At 34.4% G+C, this 20950-nt stretch overlaps 5 protein-coding genes across 6 annotated transcripts; 4 read left to right on the top strand and 1 right to left on the bottom strand.

Annotated features, from left to right (window-relative positions):
- The first annotated feature begins 147 nt into the window (after positions 1-147).
- Positions 148-915, top strand: LOC149737186 (zinc finger HIT domain-containing protein 3-like). The gene has a single exon (XM_089876041.1). The coding sequence runs from the start codon at positions 304-306 to the stop codon at positions 694-696; it is 393 nt and encodes a 130-aa protein (XP_089732167.1). The 5' UTR covers positions 148-303; the 3' UTR covers positions 697-915.
- A 319-nt stretch (positions 916-1234) lies between these two features.
- Positions 1235-9215, bottom strand: LOC149737185 (SH3 domain-binding protein 5-like). Its single transcript, XM_089876019.1, has 8 exons — positions 8896-9215; positions 7357-7526; positions 6977-7102; positions 5351-5491; positions 4660-4788; positions 3979-4140; positions 3432-3605; positions 1235-3095 (listed from the first exon to the last, which is right to left on the bottom strand). Exons 1-8 carry the CDS (start codon positions 8987-8989, stop codon positions 2643-2645), a joined length of 1449 nt encoding a protein of 482 aa, XP_089732145.1. The 5' UTR covers positions 8990-9215; the 3' UTR covers positions 1235-2642.
- A 310-nt stretch (positions 9216-9525) lies between these two features.
- On the top strand, positions 9526-12366 carry LOC149737184 (spermatogenesis-associated protein 7-like). The gene has a single exon (XM_089876011.1). The coding sequence runs from the start codon at positions 10045-10047 to the stop codon at positions 11629-11631; it is 1587 nt and encodes a 528-aa protein (XP_089732137.1). The 5' UTR covers positions 9526-10044; the 3' UTR covers positions 11632-12366.
- Positions 12367-12408: 42 nt separating this feature from the next.
- Positions 12409-13811, top strand: LOC149737183 (serine/threonine-protein phosphatase PP1-gamma catalytic subunit A). The gene has a single exon (XM_089876027.1). The coding sequence runs from the start codon at positions 12409-12411 to the stop codon at positions 13396-13398; it is 990 nt and encodes a 329-aa protein (XP_089732153.1). The 3' UTR covers positions 13399-13811.
- A 111-nt stretch (positions 13812-13922) lies between these two features.
- Positions 13923-20853, top strand: LOC149737182 (heme A synthase COX15-like). 2 transcript variants are annotated; one of them, XM_089876022.1, is made up of 10 exons: positions 13923-14014; positions 14571-14665; positions 15770-15874; positions 17033-17190; positions 17514-17700; positions 18365-18447; positions 18846-19012; positions 19314-19468; positions 19989-20105; positions 20483-20853. In XM_089876022.1, exons 2-10 carry the CDS (start codon positions 14576-14578, stop codon positions 20612-20614), a joined length of 1194 nt encoding a protein of 397 aa, XP_089732148.1. In that variant the 5' UTR covers positions 13923-14014; positions 14571-14575; the 3' UTR covers positions 20615-20853. The 2 variants fall into 2 exon arrangements, with proteins under 2 accessions (XP_089732148.1, XP_089732147.1); XM_089876021.1 differs by having other exon boundaries at positions 13923-14038.
- Positions 20854-20950: the final 97 nt, after the last annotated feature.

Below are 20950 nucleotides of genomic sequence, written 5' to 3'. Positions count from 1 at the left end.
ACTGACAAAACATAGGATTTTTCTCATTTTACTCATTTGAAAAATTTTGTAAATTGCAGACTTTTATATAAATGAAAATTAGAAATTGCATTACATTTTAAAAAACATTCCTATAACAGGGAAACCCCCAGTGAGATATTTTTAACGTAGAACAAGCATGTTCCATTTGGATTTCGTTTCTGTTACGTTTATTGTACTTTAAATATAAATTTACGCATTTTAATTGCATTGAAGGATAGTGTTTACAGTTATATAACATTTTATTGCTGCTTGGGAATTTGTAAAGTGCAGCAAATAGACAAAATGACGGTCAAACCTACTTGCCAAGTTTGCAACGAAAATCAGCACAAATACAAATGCCCTCAATGCTATAAACGTTACTGCTCTGTTAATTGCTACAAGAAGCATAAAAGTGAAGATTTTTGCCAAGCTAATGTCGAAAAACCGCCGAAAAATGGAGAAAAACAGCTTCAATGTTTGGAAAAACAAGACGAAGAAACTGAAAAAATTTCCGAAGAAGTTTTGGGAAGATTAAAAGAATCAGAAAAACTGAAAGATATTTTAAAGAATCCTCATTTAAGAAAACTATTAACAGAAGTCGATAAAAATGAAAATACTCCACAATTAATCAATGACTTAATGCAAGAACCGATATTTATTGAATTTGCCGACCAATGCTTAGATATTATACATTAATTATAAATATTCTACCAATATTAAATAAAACTACCAAATGTGTTCTTGCATAACATTGCCCTATCACAGTTGTTCGAAACATTGCAAATTGATGTTTTTGTAATAAAATAAATAACACATATAAGGTGAATGCCAAATCTAACCTCACATAAAACATGAAGTGATCATTAAACACCTTGGTTTTACATCCCAAGAATAAATATAAAAGTAACTCAACAATGAGCATGAGGTGAATGAAGCCAGCATGTATGGTGTGCTGTATTGTGGTATTTAGAGTTGTCTGTGCAACACCTGTGTATTAAACCACTTGGAAGTTCAGGGTGTAAAGAACAGAACACCCATGTTATAACGACTTTTATTGTCCCTTTTAGCTTAACAGTTTCAAAACTAGCTAGATATAAAAAATTGAACTATATATAACTAAAGCAAAATAAGTTGTCGCTTGGCAGTGAGCATAAGGTGTCCAACAATTGCTTAACATAAAGTTACACCTCTATGAATATACTACGGAGACCTAATTTAAATAACCACAACGGAATGCTATTGGCCGATATATATTTAAATGGAACTCAGATTAACCAATCGCATGCGAGCGTTTCACTTCTACATAAAAGACACCAACAAATAAAATAAATAAACACTCAATAAATCAAGTAATCCCTGGTTTTAGGTTTCAAACAAATAGAAATAAATCAAAACTAAGGAAGCATTCATATACTTGCATGTGTGGCAAATTTGAGCAATAGAAAAAATATGTCTAAAATATAATTACTGAAAACTAGTTTATGATAAACCAATTACTTAAAATATTTACTTAAATGCAAGAATACAATACATTATGTAATAACAATAATATAAAGTAATGTGTATTATTGTAATATAATAACTGAGACGTCTTTAAAAATATTATAAACAGAAAGAAACTGCAGGTTTAACGAATTATAAGAAGCATTATTTTAATACTGCAGTAAATGGAGGTGCAAAGTATTGTGATGTCATAATGGGAAGACAATTAAACAATGGGTGAAAGTAGCCAATCAGGAAAGACTTCACAGCATTGTTATTATGAGCAAACAATGAAATATCTGGGATTCTGGGTCACAATAACGGGGTAACCAGGGGTTCTTAAAACTGGGTTACAGAATCTTTTGGAGAGAAATTGGGTAAAGTGCAAAAAGTCTTAAGATGGAAAACCTCTCTATATGTTGTGTGTTTTCTATGAGTGTGTTTTCTCAAGAAAAATATGCAAATTTTATATTGAACATTAAAATGGGTGTAGCATGAGAAGGAATCCTTGGTGGTTGTGTTTTGATGTTCTGTATTTATACTAAAAGTGAAAGATTCAAGGCTTATTTACAATTTGCAAACTTAAAAGGCTTGTGTTTACCAACAGTTGGCGAAAAGTGAAAAATCCAATTTATTCAGGTGTTTTGTGAAAACATAAAACCCAAAGCTGGTTTGTGGTGGTATAGAATTGAAAGCAGGCAGAAGCTAGATACACACTTTCTAACCACTCTGTCAGCTTTGAAATTAAAGATTTATTTTGTTAAAATATGTTTTGATAAAGCCCTAATTGACAGTGTATCTGACGTGGTACCTTAATATTGTAAGTGCATTGTAGGGGGGTAGGCAAGGATAATGAAGGCAAGATTCAATTGGAAGACTGCTTCAATAAAGGCTGCAATAATCTACGAGTTTGTCTTTTAGCATTTAGGAAGATTTTGAAACTATTTGTAACGATTTCGAATGCAATAAATTTGTCAAAGAAAAGTTAAAACCTACTGAAGTTGCCAAATAACTTATTTAAGCAGGAGAAATCATTGGCATTTGATATAATGTATAGATATTACCATTTAGGAGAATTCCTGTGTCACATATTGGATTGCAAGGGTCATGTTAAAGTCATGGTTTCCTTTACACACCCACCTTTGTGCTTGATATTTTGATCAGAAATCCTGAATATAATCATTTTCTTCATCGCTACCAATGTTGCTGGTAGAATCCGAACCTATATCTGTCAAATACAACAGATCGTAGGGGTTGTAATGTAACTTGGTCCGCTTGTGCGTGCCAATCACAGTGTCAACTTCAGTGTCAAGCGTCGTGCCAAGCTCAGCGTCAACTGTCGCGGCTTGTACATTCTCCTTTGATTCGCCATCTGGTTGAGAATGTGATGCCTCCTTTTCCAGGAAGTCGAGCGCGGGTTTATGCAGTAACCCCCCAGCAGATTGGGGTAAATTATGCGGGGTTTCGGCCCCGACCCCCATACCTCGCTCCAACAATGTCTTGCCACCCCCGTAATCCATCCCTGACCTCCGTAACCGCTTGAGGGCGATATTGTAATTCTGACGAGCCTCCATCAGTTTCAACTCGAGCGAGTTCAACTTCTTCGTTGTCGACTAAAAAAAAATAAATAAAAAAAAAATGTGTAAGTTTTAATAGAAACATTCCAACCAATGTATGAATCTATCACAAGAACCAAACCTGTAGTTTTCTACACTATATTGTGAACATTCATACCAATAGCAATGGGTTAAGTTTGTTTCACAGGATTGCGTCTACCTATCCCTGCTGCCTTCTGTTTATAATAGTCACCAATACAAACATTGTCTTTATTTCAAACATCTTGGTTAAAAACTAAAACCATCTTCAGTGATGTCACAAACCACCTTCAGTGATGTCACAAACCATATTCAGTGATATTACAAGTAAAATAAACGCCGTACAATCGTTACCTCTAGCTTGTCTTGAAACTCAGACTGCATGGAGAAATAAGGTTTTGACTTGATGATATATTTCTGTAGTTTCAGCTGGAAGTCCATTTTCTTAGTGTCGGCAATTTGGAAGATTTTTGCCGATTGTGCGTGAATTCTTTGAACTCTTTGCTTTTCTTGAGCTGCTTCATTTACCTGGGGGTACGGGGTAGTGTTAGGGGAGCCTAAGGTGACATGTCTCATGATAACCTTACTTTTAAAACAGTGTTTATATCGTATAAGCAATTTTAGCAACCTTGTTTTAAAGTAACATATTGCAGTTTAGTGAGTGTATTAACAATCAGAGTCAAGGCACATTGCATCCACCACATTAATCTGTAGTATGGTGGGGTAAGATGGGATACCATTAAACTCTGAATCCCATGGACATTCCCAAATTGGTTTTTCAAAGAATTAACAACGTTCTTTTAGAGTCTTGAGGCCGCGGTTATATAATTCTGTAAATATTCCAAATGAGACAATAAAAGAGAATGTCCCATTTTCCCCAACCAACTATATTTAATTATACCTTCATATTAGCTTGGTTTAACATCTCCTGCCACGTTGGATCCAACTTATTAGTTGCTTCCATCACCCTCTCTTCAGCCACGCGTACCATGTCACGAGCAGCTTTCTGTAGGTTAACGGCTCTCTTGTATTCCATGGCTGCTTGCTGGGTTTCTACTTGACACTGTGGGTGGGGGGTCGGTTTATTTTAAGCTGAACTCACTTTTTATAAATAGAAATTCTAAAAATACACTTTTTATGAATACACTTTTGTAAATATAAAGCATAAAATACTCTTCACTGCACCAAACACCTAGTTTTGCCAACAAGTATTTACAAATCTAGTTAAAGATAATATTTAAAAAGTGTTAAACAAAGAAGATATATTTAAAAAGTGTGGCAACAAGTGTTAAAATATCTAGTTTATGTGAAGATATATTTAAAGTTCTTTAGGGATTCGGTGACATTGCCACAAGCAATTAAGACTGACTTAAGTCAACTTAATTTTTAAATTTCTGGTTTTTTTAATGTAAAAATGTAAATGGTTGTAAATGGTTTATATTTATATAAAATCTTGCTGCAGTTTATTCTTATAAAGATTATCATTGAGTTACTGAACCGGAAAGATAAAGCAACAGTTGTTGCTTCTTATTTGACTTCAATTTTTAAATAAATAGAAATATTTGATAAATTATGTTTTTACCTTCTTTGATTTTCTAACAGCTTCAAAATACGGACGAGCTCTGTTAACGCACGACCCCAATCTTTGTGAGATGTCCTTGAGTTTGTGCGAGTAATTTGTCATCAGAGATCGATATTTTGCCCGAGTTGTCTGGAGAGAAAGTTAAATATAAATGTTGTGTTTAATTCATGCTCCACTGATACATTCTATATTCTATAACATCAGCCATGACAGTGCAATACCACGTGGACTACAACACAGTTATGGTATAGGCCATTTAATAAGACAAGTAGGCCACATATAAATGTTTTGTTTGTAAAAACAGTTGTTGTTTACAAAAAAATTGTTATACTTACAAGCAGTTGTGTGTTTTTGCATAAGTTAAAAAAAATCTGAATATTTTGAATAAAACTGATTTCTGTGCTAAGGTTGTGACATTAAACAGCAAATGAAGTAACTTTAGTTGTTGTGTTTATAAAAAAAATGTTATACTTACAAGCAATTGTCTGTTGTTTTTTTAAAAATCATAATATTTTCAATAAAACTGATTCCTTTGTTAAGGTTGTGACATTAAACAGTAAATGAAGTAACTTTATACAAAGGTTGTTACCTACGTGTAAAATAGACATATCTAAGTTAACATTATGATGTGATGTCACTACATCGCGTTATGACATCACACCACATATTATGACATCACAAAACAACTCACATCGAGTGAAACTTCCAACTTAGTAATAACATCATGAGCGCGATGAACAACATCCACGTCACTTTGAAGATCATGAGCAGCCGATGCAGAAGAAGAGTTGCTCATCAGATCAAAACTATCGCACGATTTCACTCCGTCATCCTGGTAGAAAACAACAGAGTATAGAAACACTTTGTTAAAATATCATTAAATAATTTTAAAAATTAAACAACAGGGTTAAAGAGAATGTTGTTTCCCCGCCCTGCGAGGATAAATAAGTTACATACGTGGTAACTCGTAAGCGGGCAGAAGGTGTATGGAACAGAACACCCATGTTATAACGACTGTCGTTGCCCGGTCATGCGAGGATGAATAAGTTACATATGTAGTAACTCGTAAGCAGGTACGAGGTGTATGAAACAGAACAGTCATGTTATAATGACTGTCATTGCATCACCATGCGAGGATAAATAAGTTACATACGTGGTAACGCATAGGATAGAACACCAGGGTTATAAAAACACCAACCTTGTCAGCCATACATTAATTTTCATAAAAAAAAATATAATCAACCAAGAGGTGTATGAAACAGAATACCAGTGGTATAATGACTGTCGTAGTCGTTACCCATATTTTCCCATAGAAGTGATTTGCAAAGGTGCAAATTATTAATGTGAAAGTAATGATATATATTGGAACGCGATCATATAATATTATGACCATGAAACCACACGTATAGCTTGAGTCTTAATATGCCCACTTATTACAGTGTTGGTTTAAGGTGTCAATGAATGGTTCGAGTCTTCTCAACTTTCTTTGTCTACTTTCTTTGTAGTTGAGTAAGGGTATTTTAGGAGACTATTTCAGGAATTTAACAGACTATGTTTTCATTTTTAAGGAGATTTTTAACAGGCTGTGCTTACTTTATCTGTGGTAAAAATGACTTGGGAGAAAAATACATTTTCGGAAACTACAGTAATTAAAGACATATAACATTGAATGTATAATGTGCGTGATTGCTAAAAGTAGGACATAGATACATTATAAAACATTGAAACATCAGGTTTTCATGAAATTAAATTTAAAAGAGTTTAGCAGACTTAGTATAAGCAACAGCAATAGATGTATATACATTATAAGTTGATAACCATATACAACTTCATTTGCTTAATATTCAAAACATCCAAACCATAATAATACAAAAACACAGGATAAACAATTGTCATCAACACAGGATACACTGGACCATACAACATACATATTATGCATATGCAATTAACACAGTAGGATACAGCATATAAGCTGATTATAATATGTGAGATTCTGGTTTAGACATTAGCTGACAAAACCATATGCATTCATATGTGTTACTTAAAAAACCCATAAGTCCTAAATCAATGATAAACTGCTCAAATTTAACGAATATACGGCAAACAGCCAAACCCTGCACCTAAATAAAATATAAACTAGGGCTTTTTGTCGGAGACAACTAAAATAACTACTATATATTTAATACAAATATTACTCCATCTATTTAACAATAATATCAATATACAATAGTTATGTTGTTATAACAACCAACAATACTTTGTAGCTCCATTGTTATCATTGTTACACAATCATGACATCACAAAGCTGATTATTTACCTGAATAAATGGAGGATCAAGTCGTCGAAGATCCGAAACTGAATCCGTTCGCTTCTTATCATCAAGATCGGATGTTGAGACACGAGATGCAACATCCAGGTAAGATCGAGATGATCTTCGATATTCCTGGAACATCAATATTGAATAAATGATTTCATAAACCTTGTGATTTATTCTATATGGGTGAGGACAATGGGTAAAAGGTCAAGCAAAGAGACCTAAACTTTTATTATATTTTTTAGGTAAGCGACAAACATGGATATGTGTTGCACACATAAAAAACATGCTTTGAAATAGGTTACGATACCGTGTGTAATGTGTAATATTCTAGTTGTATATTTAAGCAGTAAAATTGGGTAATCCCCTAAACCACCACCGACCTGTAATTCAAGGAGCAACCTCGTGTGGTCGGACACGATCCCTCGACGTTGCGACACCAACTCGTCAACCTCCTGTGCGAGGAACGAACCAAGTCGACTACATAAATATAATTCTTTCTCCTTCCTACGAAGTTCAACCTCTAACTCTTCAATGGAAATCCCGTGAAGCTCTGTGGATATCAAGAAGATGAAATTTATGATAAGATGAAGCTCATCATAAAAATATGTTTCATGAAAAAAAAATAGAAAAAAATATTAATATTTATTTAGTAAGCATCATGAGTTTCAATAAAAAGAATCTTTTTTTGTGGCATTGGAAAATATGATTATGTTCATGATCTTTGTGAAAATTTAATTTCAGATATATATATATAATATATATAAATGTCTTTATTCAGATAGGTTAATATGGGCGCCAAACCTGGGGTGGCAGGGTGGGCAAGCCAACCTGAAATTTTCTGCACCGTATAAATCACTAATCAGTAAACATTACAACCAACAGGTTGGATTTGTTAGACTAGATATCAGTTTTAAAAGGGTGCTATAGCTACAGATAGTATCAAAATCCTGTTGTGTAATGGAATGTCCTCATATAAAATGACCGAATACATTGCATAATAACAAGAAGCATCTGCATTGTAAACATTATGACAACAATAGCCATAAACACTTTTATTGTTCTGTCATTAAAATAAAACAATAGAAATTGTTGATAGTCTGAGCAGTTGGTAATTTTTATGACAGGAATCCAACAGAATGTGTATTGGTATTGCATTCATAAGTTAAAATATTAACAATATTTATTGTTAAACTTACAATTGTTATAAATTGTGGCAAAACTACTGGTTTAATTGATTCAACTCAGCATATTTATTCAGGTCACTTAACAACACGTCTGCCATAAACATCAACAACTTAAACTGTGATTCTTTGAAAACTACTTTGAAAACAATTTGTTAGTTGTTAAAGTGTGATTTACATTCTATGACTTTTTACTGAAACTACCCATTGACCCATGTAGTGTGTGTGAATGATAACGAATTAAATACAATCACAGTTGAAATAAAGTAGATACAGCCACGAATTTGCCAAAAGAAACATACATAAATGTAGCACCTTAATGCTATGGTGATAAGCTGCGTAACGACGTTTTTAATTAGAGCAAATACGATGAAGTCAAATTTAAACAAAAAAGAGAAGGGGATTAACAACAAAAACCAAAGGTTGTTTAATAATATTTAACAGAAGACCATTATTTGCCACAGCAGCCTATATATACAACATGATTGTCTTCCTTTTTATGCGTTTCAGTTTAAAATGAAAACCATAATCAGTGATGTCAAAAGTTAACATGAATGGTGATAAGAAAAAAATCAAAGCTTTAATGTGCTTTTTATTTTAGGGCGGTGAGGTCCCACAGCGAAGCAGGCCATGGGTCCTAGGTTTTAGGTCCCGATTGGCCCCTTATCCAACAGGCTTAAATGCAACATAAAATAACACATCTTTATAGGTTAGTGGTTATGACGTAAGTAAACATACCGTTAAAAATTTCCGTGACGTCATGATTAATTTCAACTTCGTCTTTTAGTTCGTTTACGTCGCCGTCCCATAGAAAATTCGTGACGTTATCCATTGTTATAAAACAATCATCATATAAACTTAACAAAGACGGACCAGGACTAACCGAAAACGTCGATTCTAACTTAAAATCATGAACAAACACATTTTTAAATTATTCTCAAAATTGATTAATTTAGCGGCTAATAAGGGGTTAAACTTGCTAATTACTGTTATTTTAATAACGTTTTACGCTAAAGTTACCGAAAAACCACAACTCCAGCCTGTAATCATCGAAGAAATTCACCTGAGATATCGAAGATGCTCTATTATTACGACACAGGCGATGATAATTGCTAAGGGCTAAATCCGCGAAACCGCTGTGACGTCATACTCCTTCAACCGTAACGAGTTATGTGACGTCAGAGGATTAGGCGCGAACATTAAATTTCACCAACAAAATGTCTTTTCTATAACGATTTTAATTTATTTATCACTTTTTAAACTAAAAATTACTTGTTTCAAGATATTTAGCAAAGCGGAAATAATATTAATTTTGTTTTTTTTTCAGGGCGTACAAGAGTTCACCACTTGCGGCGTTATCACAACGCCATTTTATTAAATTGTTTGAGCGGTTTAGTTTTATTTGCCAGCTTTGCTTATTGGAAATGGCGCAATTACAAATTTGCGTGCGTTTATAACTGTATAAATGTAACTTTTCTCAGCACAAACTTATTTACTATTAGAATGTTATAACGTGATTATGCCGAAATTTGTATTGCCTGAGCTATCTGGAATCTAACGTTAGTTTTTGTACTGTGTATTACGCGCACACTAATATATGCATTACGTTGCGTCCTGCTTTTGAATTACCACCATGTTTAGTTGATTTTATGTTGATTCGTTATTTACATTAAACGTTTAATATAAATCTGTAAGTTTTAAAGTTTAGAGGTTTGTATATTTTCGTGCTTAAAGATAAAAACTTACACATTAGGAGTTTTGCTGTTAATTTGTCAATTTTATATTTTCTGTATCATACTTAACAGAAACATTTTAGGCGTTCTAGTCCCTGGTAAAGTTCATCTTAATTCATGTTACCTCCGTCCACACTCCAAATGTAGAAACATCATGAAAGGCCAAATGAAAGGCCATATGGCTTTAAACAGCAGTCCCTATAAGCCATCTACCAATAAACTGTCATCCCAGTATTTAATAAAAGACCAAATGTTAAGTCATTACCACAACCTTGCGACAATTAAATCAGCAGTTGATCATCATCCACCTAAATCTACGCAGCAGAGCATTAAGAAGAGAGACCAATTAAGACGAGATGGCATGTTGTTACAATCGCAAACTATGAACCAAACAAAGTATTCTATGACGCCACAAAGCGAGCCAAATATGATGAGCAGTCGCGGAAGGAATCAGCATAAATCTCGAAGCGAGCCGAAATTTTCTCCAAGAAGTGATCCGATGATGGAGAAATATTATGATGAAGAATATAACACATCCTCCAGATCATGGAGTCCTAACCATTTCATGGAAACTGGGAAATCCAGGCCAAGCACGGCAAGACCAAGTACAGCGCGATCAAGGGGAGATTTGAGGTCAACCAATAGAAAAAACGCGACAATGAAAAGTCCCCGCCAACAAGTTATGGATGTAACTTATAACGGGGATTATCTGGAAAGACATGAAGAAAGATTCAATAAAACTGAGAAACCTTTTACACCGAGAACTAAAAAGCGACCTGGAAAGTCATTTCTTTCACAATCAAAGCATTATTCTGCTCCAACTCTTCCTAAAGCTGATAAAGAGAAGAAGAAGAGGGAGAAAAAAGAAGAGGATGCTAAGACGAAGTTGGAGGCCTTGGATGCAAGTGGTAACTATGACGACGATGATCATTCAAAGTGGGTGGAGCAACAAGCAGAGTTCGTGAAGAAGATGTCGCTCATGGATGGATCAATGAGGAGGGAACGAGACTGGATGGAGACAAAGTCATTCGGGAGCAGTCAACCAACATCAATGGGGTACTCGGAGACCATGAGGAGGATTAAATTGGAGGAGGAGGAGCTAAAATATTGTGAGTTTATCAATGAGGTCACCAATGATATTTTGACCAAAGGGATTTATTCAGATCAGATTTTAAACCAACTAATGGATCGACATTTGAACAGTTCCCATGGATTGGAAAGAGAAAGGCTGGAACGGATGCTACGGCAGTTAAAAGTTGATTTAGGAATTTCAACGGCAAGATCAACTTCAAGTTTTGGTCGTTTTGACACAAAATCGAGTAAAAACGACAGATTTTCTGACACTGAAGATAAATTTGCTGAAAAGATTGTAATTTCTGACATTCCTTCAAACCGTAGTTCTCCAAAGTCAAATAGAAAACTAAATACGTTGAACTCAAAGTCCACAGAAAGTGATGAAAACGTCTTTCAAACTTCAGATAAACTATTATCTGACCCTATAGATAGTGAGAACCTTTCAATTACTTTGAAACCTCATGAAAATCTTAAAGAAGTCAATGAAGCTGTTAAATCAGAAGAAGAAGACATTACCGAAGATGCCGATGAGTTAGATAAGACAGCAACCACCAAACAAAACTCAACAGATGGTTCAGATTACGAATCCGTTGCAGCTTTATCTATGGTTATTAGACAAACAGGGGCCAATGATAATAAAGACAACGATAAAGATTCAGATTTTTAGCGATAACTTATTTTTAGTATTTAGCAACACTGTGGGTTACTGTGAAATTCAAAGTAGTATCTAATACATTGGTGGTAATTTATTTGTTTTTACACTTTACATGAGATTGAAAATGTATCTTTTTTATTTCTAAACCTGCAAACCTATTATATCTTATATTGATTCTATTGTATGAGGTGCTATACTGATATAGCAAGGCACATCATTAGACCAAGGATTTAGGCTTACAATGTATATCTTGATGGTATAATTTCATATTTAAACCCTGCTTAAGGTGAAATTACTTAATCGACTTACACAGTGCACGGCTAATTAGAATTAAACTTGCCAGTCACTCAAATTTACATTTTGTTCATTAATCAAGGCAATTTGTCATAATGGCTATTATTGTAATGCTACTACTCCACACATATGACACTGTTAAAATTCTTAAACTGTTTTTATTTTACCAACATAATTTACACCATTTCAGAATTCAGTGTAAACAAATAAAATATATTTTAATTAAAGTGTGTTTTAGATTAAGTAGCATTTTAATAATGTTTATTAGAATGACTGTGTTTTTCCATGCAATAGCTATATTATTTTATGTAATTTCTACTTCTTTATATTTCACAATTATATTAACTTTTATATTAAGAAGTTCTGGTACTTAAGTATGTTCAATTTGTTTGGTATGCTTTAATTTTTGGTAATATAGATTTATAATAAGTTGTTGCTTTTATATTTTACAGATTTTTTAGTTTGGAAATAGAAGTAGATATTTGATTGCTCAAAATGGCTGATGACAAGTTTAATGTTGATAAAATTATTGCAAGTCTCCTGGAGGTACGAGGTTCAAGGCCCGGCAAGAGTGTTCAACTGAGTGAAAACGACATCAGAGGTTTATGTTTGAAATCAAGGGAAATATTCCTCAGTCAACCAATTCTATTGGAACTTGAAGCTCCCCTTAAAATCTGCGGGGATATTCACGGCCAGTATTATGACCTTCTGCGGCTTTTTGAGTATGGAGCTTTCCCTCCAGAGTCAAATTATCTCTTCCTTGGAGATTACGTGGACCGTGGAAAGCAATCATTGGAAACCATTGCCCTTCTCCTCGCTTATAAGATAAAGTATCCGGAGAATTTCTTCTTGCTGAGAGGCAACCATGAGTGTGCGAGCATCAATCGAATCTATGGTTTCTATGATGAGTGCAAGCGCCGGTACAACATCAAGTTGTGGAAAACCTTCACGGATTGCTTCAACTGTCTCCCGCTTGCTGCCATTATTGATGAGAAGATCTTCTGCTGCCACGGAGGACTCTCTCCTGATCTTCAATCCATGGAGCAGATCCGGAGGATCATGAGACCAACTGATGTTCCAGATCAAGGCCTCTTGTGTGACCTCTTGTGGTCGGATCCTGACAAGGAAGTCTTCGGGTGGGGCGAGAATGATAGAGGAGTGTCATTCACGTTTGGTGCTGAGGTTGTGGCCAAGTTTCTTCACAAGCATGACCTTGACCTCATATGTCGTGCTCACCAGGTTGTTGAAGATGGATACGAGTTCTTCGCCAAACGGCAAGTCGTCACTCTCTTCTCGGCTCCCAATTATTGTGGGGAGTTTGACAACGCAGGAGCAATGATGAGCGTGGATGAAACTCTCATGTGCTCCTTCCAGATCCTCAAGCCAGCAGATAAGAAGAAGTTCCCTTACGGGGGTTTAAACGCCGGACGCCCGGTCACTCCTCCTCGTAATTCAGGAAACAAACAGAAACCTGGGAAAAAATAAACTTGACAACATGAACATAAACCTGCATAGATTCCAACATAAACTGTAGTATTGTTGCTGCTTTGTTCTTGTAGCAACTAGCTGCAATAATTCAACATTGATACGTTATCCTTGTGACTGAAATAATTAGTAAAATCAGGGTAGTTGATTTTTATTGGGGTTTTTACTTTACTACTCTTACTGCACTGGGTAACTAATGATATTGCAGACTTTGTAAAATCTGTTGTTCCCTAATATGCTTGTTATTACAACTGTTGTCAATAAACTCATTAAAGCCACGAAAAATCTGATCCATGTTCGCTCTGGCATCTAACTCAGTATAAAGTTTTTGTTTCTTTTTACATGTGTTCTTGTGCATAAAGTGTATGGGTTGAATGAATGAATTATTGAATAAAAATATTATTATGAAGCTTTTTTTCATGTCGTTTTATTGGGCCTATTATTATTAAAGCAAAATTAATTTCAAACTCATTTGACCCAAAGGCCAAAATAAGTAAATTTTGTGTTTATATCAATTCGTGTTTAGGAACTTTGGTAGTTTAGGTATTATATACAAATGTGTAAGCAACTGATTGAAGCAGTAGGACAATACCAATAAGAGGCTGTGACCCTGCAAGTAAATCAAGCTTATATTTTGCTGGTTAGATAGATTTGTTTTGCATTAATGTCTTGCTCAAGTTTATATTTTGTTTAACGCTGGACAAAAAGTTTAAGAGTGGAAAAACATACAAATTCTATCCGCCTTGTAACAATGCAATCACCCTACTGTCAAAGTTAGTTGTAAAGCACAGCAACGCTGACGTGCCACATACTTTGAATAGATAGCATTCATATAATAGCAGTAAATACTTTGGCTGAATACCAATAGCTTTCATAATAATACATACTTTAAATTCATAGTATTTGAAAGAATGCTGCATAAAATTTATAGCTGATGTGCAGGAGTTGTGAAATAAGACACCTATGTTATAACGACTGTTGTCATCACACACAAACATAACGAAGAAATCAATTTTCAAAGTTGCAATATTTAAATGCACTAGAAATTCAATTTGGCCTAGAACCCAATAATTCTAGGTGTTTCTTTGCTATTGTTTATATGTAACCATCATACAGTTGTAATCTTTAATCAAAAATAATATATATTGATCATTTTTTATTTGCTGTTACAGTTCACATGATGTATGGAAGTTGGTGTATAAGAAGAATAGCTTCGTCGCTTAGAAGGGAAGGCCAATCAACAAATGTCGCTTTTAAACAACTAAAGGTAACTAGTATTTGTTTTTATCTTAAAATATATATATGTATGTATATGCATTAAGATGTTTTATCTAAGGTAGTAATTAAACTACCTGCCTTCAAGTTTATCAACCAGGAATAAAAAAACATAAATGTACATATATAAAAAGAATTTCGTTATATATATTTATATATATACAATATATAGCAGAAAATTTTTTGGGGTTTTGTTTAAGGCAGTAATTAAACTACCGTCACACAAAAGTAAAATTTTTTTCAAGACAGAGGGAAATATTTTTCCATTTTACTTTTAGGTGTTTTTATCCAAAGCAGTAATTCAATTACTCTTTCTAAAAGTTTACCATGCATGAATAAATGGAATAAACCTTACAAAAACAACAGACAGCTTTAATAGCAGCCACAGGGTAGGAAACCATAGTGTCTAGTGTAGCAGGATACCTGTGCACTAAGCTCCTTCATCAAAAACTTGAATAGTTTGACCATCCTTTTTAACTATGATCTTTTGTTTATTTGATTATTTTCCATCTCTTTGCGAGGGTAATTAAATATTAGTTGTAAAGATATAAAAATATATAGGATAAATACAAATTATGTTATATATATATATATATATATAATATATATGCATGGTTTTGACTTCCCCATCCTATTATTAAACCAATATTTTTCTGAATAAAATTACAATATGGAATAGCAATCCTGGTTCACAGCGGATTGCCAATCCATTATTAATGCTCATACAATATTTAAAATAATGAGTTTTATTATTACATTTGCGCGCCTGTGTGTTGTGATGGTGGATTACAAGAACTGAAATGTTTGTTTCATAATATTTAATATCCTTATTGACATAATTATGTCAGCTACAGTTGGATCAACACATTCAGTTTGTCATTAAATAGTTGCATAACCCCCCAGGCCACTATCATGTATCTGTAACAACAAAACATGTTTAGTTAGATATTTAATGTTAATAGTTTAATGTAACTTTACTTTGAGGCTTATTTATCAATATTGTTGTTGACTTATCCATGGTTGCTTTCTCAACATGATGGTTATAATTTATTTTGCAAATATTTATCTTCATAAATATATAAATAAATTTTTTCAGTCGTTACCGATCCAGCATTCACGTCATTCGGTCACCGTGGCAACCAATATTAACACGGGAACTCGTAAAGTTGTTGGCTGGTGGTTAGCTGGCTGTTGTGGAATGGTACGTATTATGATGTCATAACCTTGAATCCAGAACAGTAATACTGTATTTATTTAACAGCCTAGTATATATTATATCTGTCTTCAGTCTGTTAGTTATGGTCAATATTTTTATCCAATAATCTGTTTCTATACTTGTACTTGGTATTATGATGTCATAACCACAGTTTTCTTTAACCAAGATATTGTTGTATTTTTATTAAATAGTTAAAAATGTGTTTGTTGGGTGGAACGGTCAAGCTTTTTATCAAATAAGTGTGCCAAACATTTTATAGGCTACTTAGTGTGTAATAGCCACTGTTGTTTTATTGTTATACATAATACCTATTTTTTACATAGCAATAAAACCTTTTGCTATACCGGTACAAACAAGAAATTATATTACTGTCTTTTATGGGGACTTTGTTAATTGGTTGTTTTGTTCCAGTAATACTTTAAAGTAGTTGGAAGGGAATTGCATTCTTTATACAAACGTCAATAGAGTGTTATTGACGTTTTCAAACATAACACTTCAGCAGAATTTTGTTTTCGCTTCCTAACGCTTATGATTGCTGCTGTAAAATGAATTTAAAATAGATTTTGTTTGTTCAGTAGCGCTGTGGTCTATGCTCATAACTTTAATATCTCTGACGTATTTACGATCAAATTCATTCACTTATGTAAGTTAATAACGAAAGGTTTGTGGCGCATTTTTTCGATGCCAACCTCAGATAACAAGTATGTTCCATGAAACAGCATTGTATGCATATTCCTGTGGTTTTACTGGTGGTGTGGTTGTGTATATACCATTGTATTGATCCTGTGCAGAAAGGAGGCTTAACAACCATAGATAATGAACAATATTTCCTACACACTGAAGCACTAATTGCAGCATGTTCATTATCTTTGCTTTAAATCCTTCAATAAATCTATAAATTAAATCACCCACGTGAGAGAATCCTTTATTTGACTTTAATACCAGCTCATCCTCTCCTGTACCTATCGGTATGAAAACCTTATGAAGTTTATGGACATGCTTTTTTTTTTTGTAAAACTAAACCTATTGTACCCAGAGTTTTATTACATTTGTATAGAGTTCTTATATAAACATATTATTTACCAATTATACCCTTGGTTAATTTTATTGCCTGTAGAATTTTAAGTATTTTCGCATTAACAGACTGTTGGTGCTGTTGTTATTGGAGGGGTTACAAGACTAACAGAGTCCGGCTTATCAATGGTGGATTGGCATCTTATCAAAGGCATGAAACCTCCGCATACAGAGGAGGAATGGATGGAAGAGTTTGGAAAATATCAACAATATCCAGAGTTTAAAATGTGAGTGGTAAAACTCTAAATGGGATAATTTAATGTTGTTGGTTTATATAGTGTAGAAGGTTAGTTTATCTATTATACGTATACCATGTAGGTGATTTTTAAATGTAAGCCTAAAGGCCATATATTATCTATGTTTTGGGTATTTATTCATGGATAAGTCAAGTTCCCACCCATGAGGATATAAATGACCAAACCAACCAAAAATCATGTCTGCTTATCCACACACTGCAATAGCTTTAGCCACTCGACTGTGGGCATGGGCGTGGCAACCATGGATGAGTCACACCCACCTACCTACAGGACATAAACCCCTTAACCTCCAGATTAAACCACGACATGACTCTCAAGGAGTTCAAGTTTATCTGGCACATGGAGTACGGACATAGGATGTGGGGCCGAATGATCGGCGTCGCTTATTTTCTCCCCATGTTTTACTTTATGGGTCGCGGTTGGTTGAACAAGGGTATGAAGATAAGAACAGGATTGCTTGGTGGGCTCCTAGTGTTCCAGGTATGTATAGTGTAGTTGAATATATTGTCTCTACATGTAGAGGCAGACATTCAGTTATCTTAACACCTTGGGTCTGCCATATTCTATATGCATGCACATTTAGATGGTAACTCATACATGGTTTCAACTCCCATGCCCGCAGTCGAGTTGCCGAAGCTATTGTAGTGTGTGGATAAGCATACATGACTTTTAGTTGGTTTGGTCATTTATATCCTTGTGTGTGGGAACTTGAGTGACTTATTCATGGTTGCCACTCCCATGCCCGCAGTCGAGTTGCTGAAGCTGTTGCAGTGTGTGGATAAGTAGACATGACTTTTAGTTGGTTTGGTCATTTATATCCTTGAGGGTGGGAACTTGAGTGACTTATCCATGGTTGCCACTCCCATGCCCACATTCAGGTTGCTAAAGTTATTTTATTAAATCATTTTTTAGGCTATACACACATGTTACAATTTTTTTGACTATACATCTGTTTCTAAAACTGAGATATAAAAAGACACAGAAACAGCTGAATAATTGGTAACTTAATTACTGGGATGGCTTGCTGTAGAAACTAATCCAGTCAACCATAAATGAATTTCCTTCTAACCTTAACTTAATCAACCTTACATGGCCACCTGTTTCAATATAATGTGATTGAGTAACCTTGTATTGATTATTGCAGGGGCTGCTGGGTTGGTACATGGTCAAGAGTGGCCTGGAAGATAATTTTAAAAGCAGTGATATACCCCGTGTTAGTCAATACAGGTGAGTTACTATAAAATGAATAAAGTTGTTTATCCCCATGGCGGGGCAACGAATGTCATTATAACATTGGTGTCTGTTTCATACACCTCATGCCTGCTTACAAGTTATCACGTATGTAACTTATTTATCCTTGCCTGGCAGTTCAACGATAGTTGTTATAAAGTGGGTGTTTTGTTTCATACACCTCGATCAAGCCTTTGCGTTACCCCAAGTGTGATTTTTTTTCTATAAAAAATAACAGATAGGTAATAAATACAAACTGAAAAATATTCTTAGCATCATTTAATTTAAACTCAAATCATTCTCTTATGTATCGACTAGATTTCAAATCTGTTCAATAAATATTAGTTTTTTAAAACATACAAACCACATATTTGTTGAACATATTATTCCACCAGGTTGGCCAGCCATCTGGGCTCCGCATTCCTACTTTACACTGGTTTACTGTGGAGTAGTTTGTCCATCCTGCTGCCTCAGAAACCAATACCTACCACCAAAGCTATAGGATCATTACGAAGGCTTGTGTACAGCACCAAAGGCCTTGTGTTTATAACTGCATTATCAGGTACATTCTCATTAAAGTTGGGTTTCTTGTTTATCGAGGTAAATTAATAAATGCGAAACAAATGATGTTTTAAATTTGGTTATACTATTGTTTGGAACACCTAAAAAGGTTTAGATACTTTCACGTTTATTCTTGGGGTGGAAACCAAGGGGTTTAATACACAGGTCACAGGTGTTGCACATCATATATGATGATTTCGTGCACGTCATACTCAGTGTTGAGTTGTTATAATTTTATGCATATCCTGTGGAACCAGTAACAATTCAGTCACCTCCTTAATTTGACTAATATGACATCACAGGTGCCTTTGTTGCTGGTTTAGATGCAGGATTAACGTACAACACTTATCCTAAGATGGCAGATCGGTGGTTGCCATCAGATTTGTTAGGTTTTAAACCTAAATGGTTGAATTTCTTTGAGAACCCAACAACAGTTCAGTTTGATCATAGGTTACTGGTAGGTCCTACTTTATGTTGGAAAAATTTTAATTTTTTTTCTGAATATTTCTATTCTATATGGGTGAGGTAAAACACCAAGTGACACACCAGAGGAACCTCAGGTTTATACCAGTGTTAGCCCATTACCCATTACTTCAACACTCAAGGTGCTCAACCCATTAGTGACAGCTGTATGTTAAATGTCTTGCCCAAGGACACATACGCTAAATAACTGATATGTTTTGTGAATCTGGCCCTGACTAGAACACATTCTGTTGAACAATTCTCTTTGCATCATGGCTATTTACACTAAGTGCTACTAAATATGCAGCGCACAAAAATGTGTCTAACTAATAATGTACGAAAGGGAATAAGAGATATATATTTCAAAGGTCAATAACTAGCATTATCAGTGTTATCCAAATATTTGGTCTGACTACTATATGGAAAAACTGAAGCGTATTCTTACAATACATTAATATCGTTCTTTAATTACTTAAGCTGCCATTGTATCCTAACCTAACAATATTAACATACAGGGCCATGCTACGTTAGCCTTAGTTACATACACTTGGTACAAAGTGCGTAAAACTCCAGGCTTACACCCGAGGATATTACTCGCATCTAACTTAATGCTGGGAATGGGTTGGCTACAGGTGAGAAAGTTTAAATTTATAGACCAACAATAGGAGACAAAAAAAACTGTTTATTTATTTTAAATTTAAAATGTGCATGTTTGTGTGATCAAAGTTTTGTTAGGTTTATGTGACACACATGCTATCATAGACACCTTAAATGTAATACATAAAGGTGTCTATGATGCTATGCCCTATACATCTGGTTAAACAGATTTAAATACTTTGTACCTGCAATTAAGTTACATTGTCAGTAACTTAAATTTATGCAGCTATACATAAGCGGTAAATCTGTAATTTATGCGAACAGTGACTTTTGTTCTGGTTTAACATGTTTACTTTCATTGTCTGTGCCGGTATATCCACAATGTGGGTAGTTTTAATTGTGTTTTTTTCAGGTTATTCTTGGGATTTCAACTTTATTAACATTTGTTCCAACGCATCTTGCTGCTACACATCAGTCTGGTTCATTAACTTTGTTATCATTCACTGTATGGCTTGCCCATGAACTAAAAAGGATACCTAAGTAACTGTTGCACTTCATGAGGAGCGGACAGTATCACAAAACACCTAAATTGTGAAGCTATCTTTGATGGACTTTTCACACAGTATAATGTATTGGTAACACCATGAGTTAATGCTTGTAAAACAAGCTGCTTTGAACTGTGTGTTTGATGCTGCTAACAATGTTGTTGTTCAAAATAAACAATGTTTGTTTGGAGATTATGTGCTAAAGTGCTTTTGACCAATAAATTCTCAATATTTTAAAGTGTTTCTGTTTATTTATAACAGGGTATATGCGGCATCCAGTTTACAGTAAATTTGAACCTGTTAAAAACTGCAGACTTTTTGACATGAAAGTTAAA

Source organism: Ciona robusta, chromosome 4, assembly GCF_009617815.1.
Source record: "Ciona robusta chromosome 4, ASM961781v2".
Taxonomy (NCBI): Eukaryota; Metazoa; Chordata; class Ascidiacea; order Phlebobranchia; family Cionidae; genus Ciona; species Ciona robusta.
The sequence above is the reverse complement of the archived record's forward strand: the minus strand, read 5'-3'. Positions and strand labels throughout refer to the sequence as shown.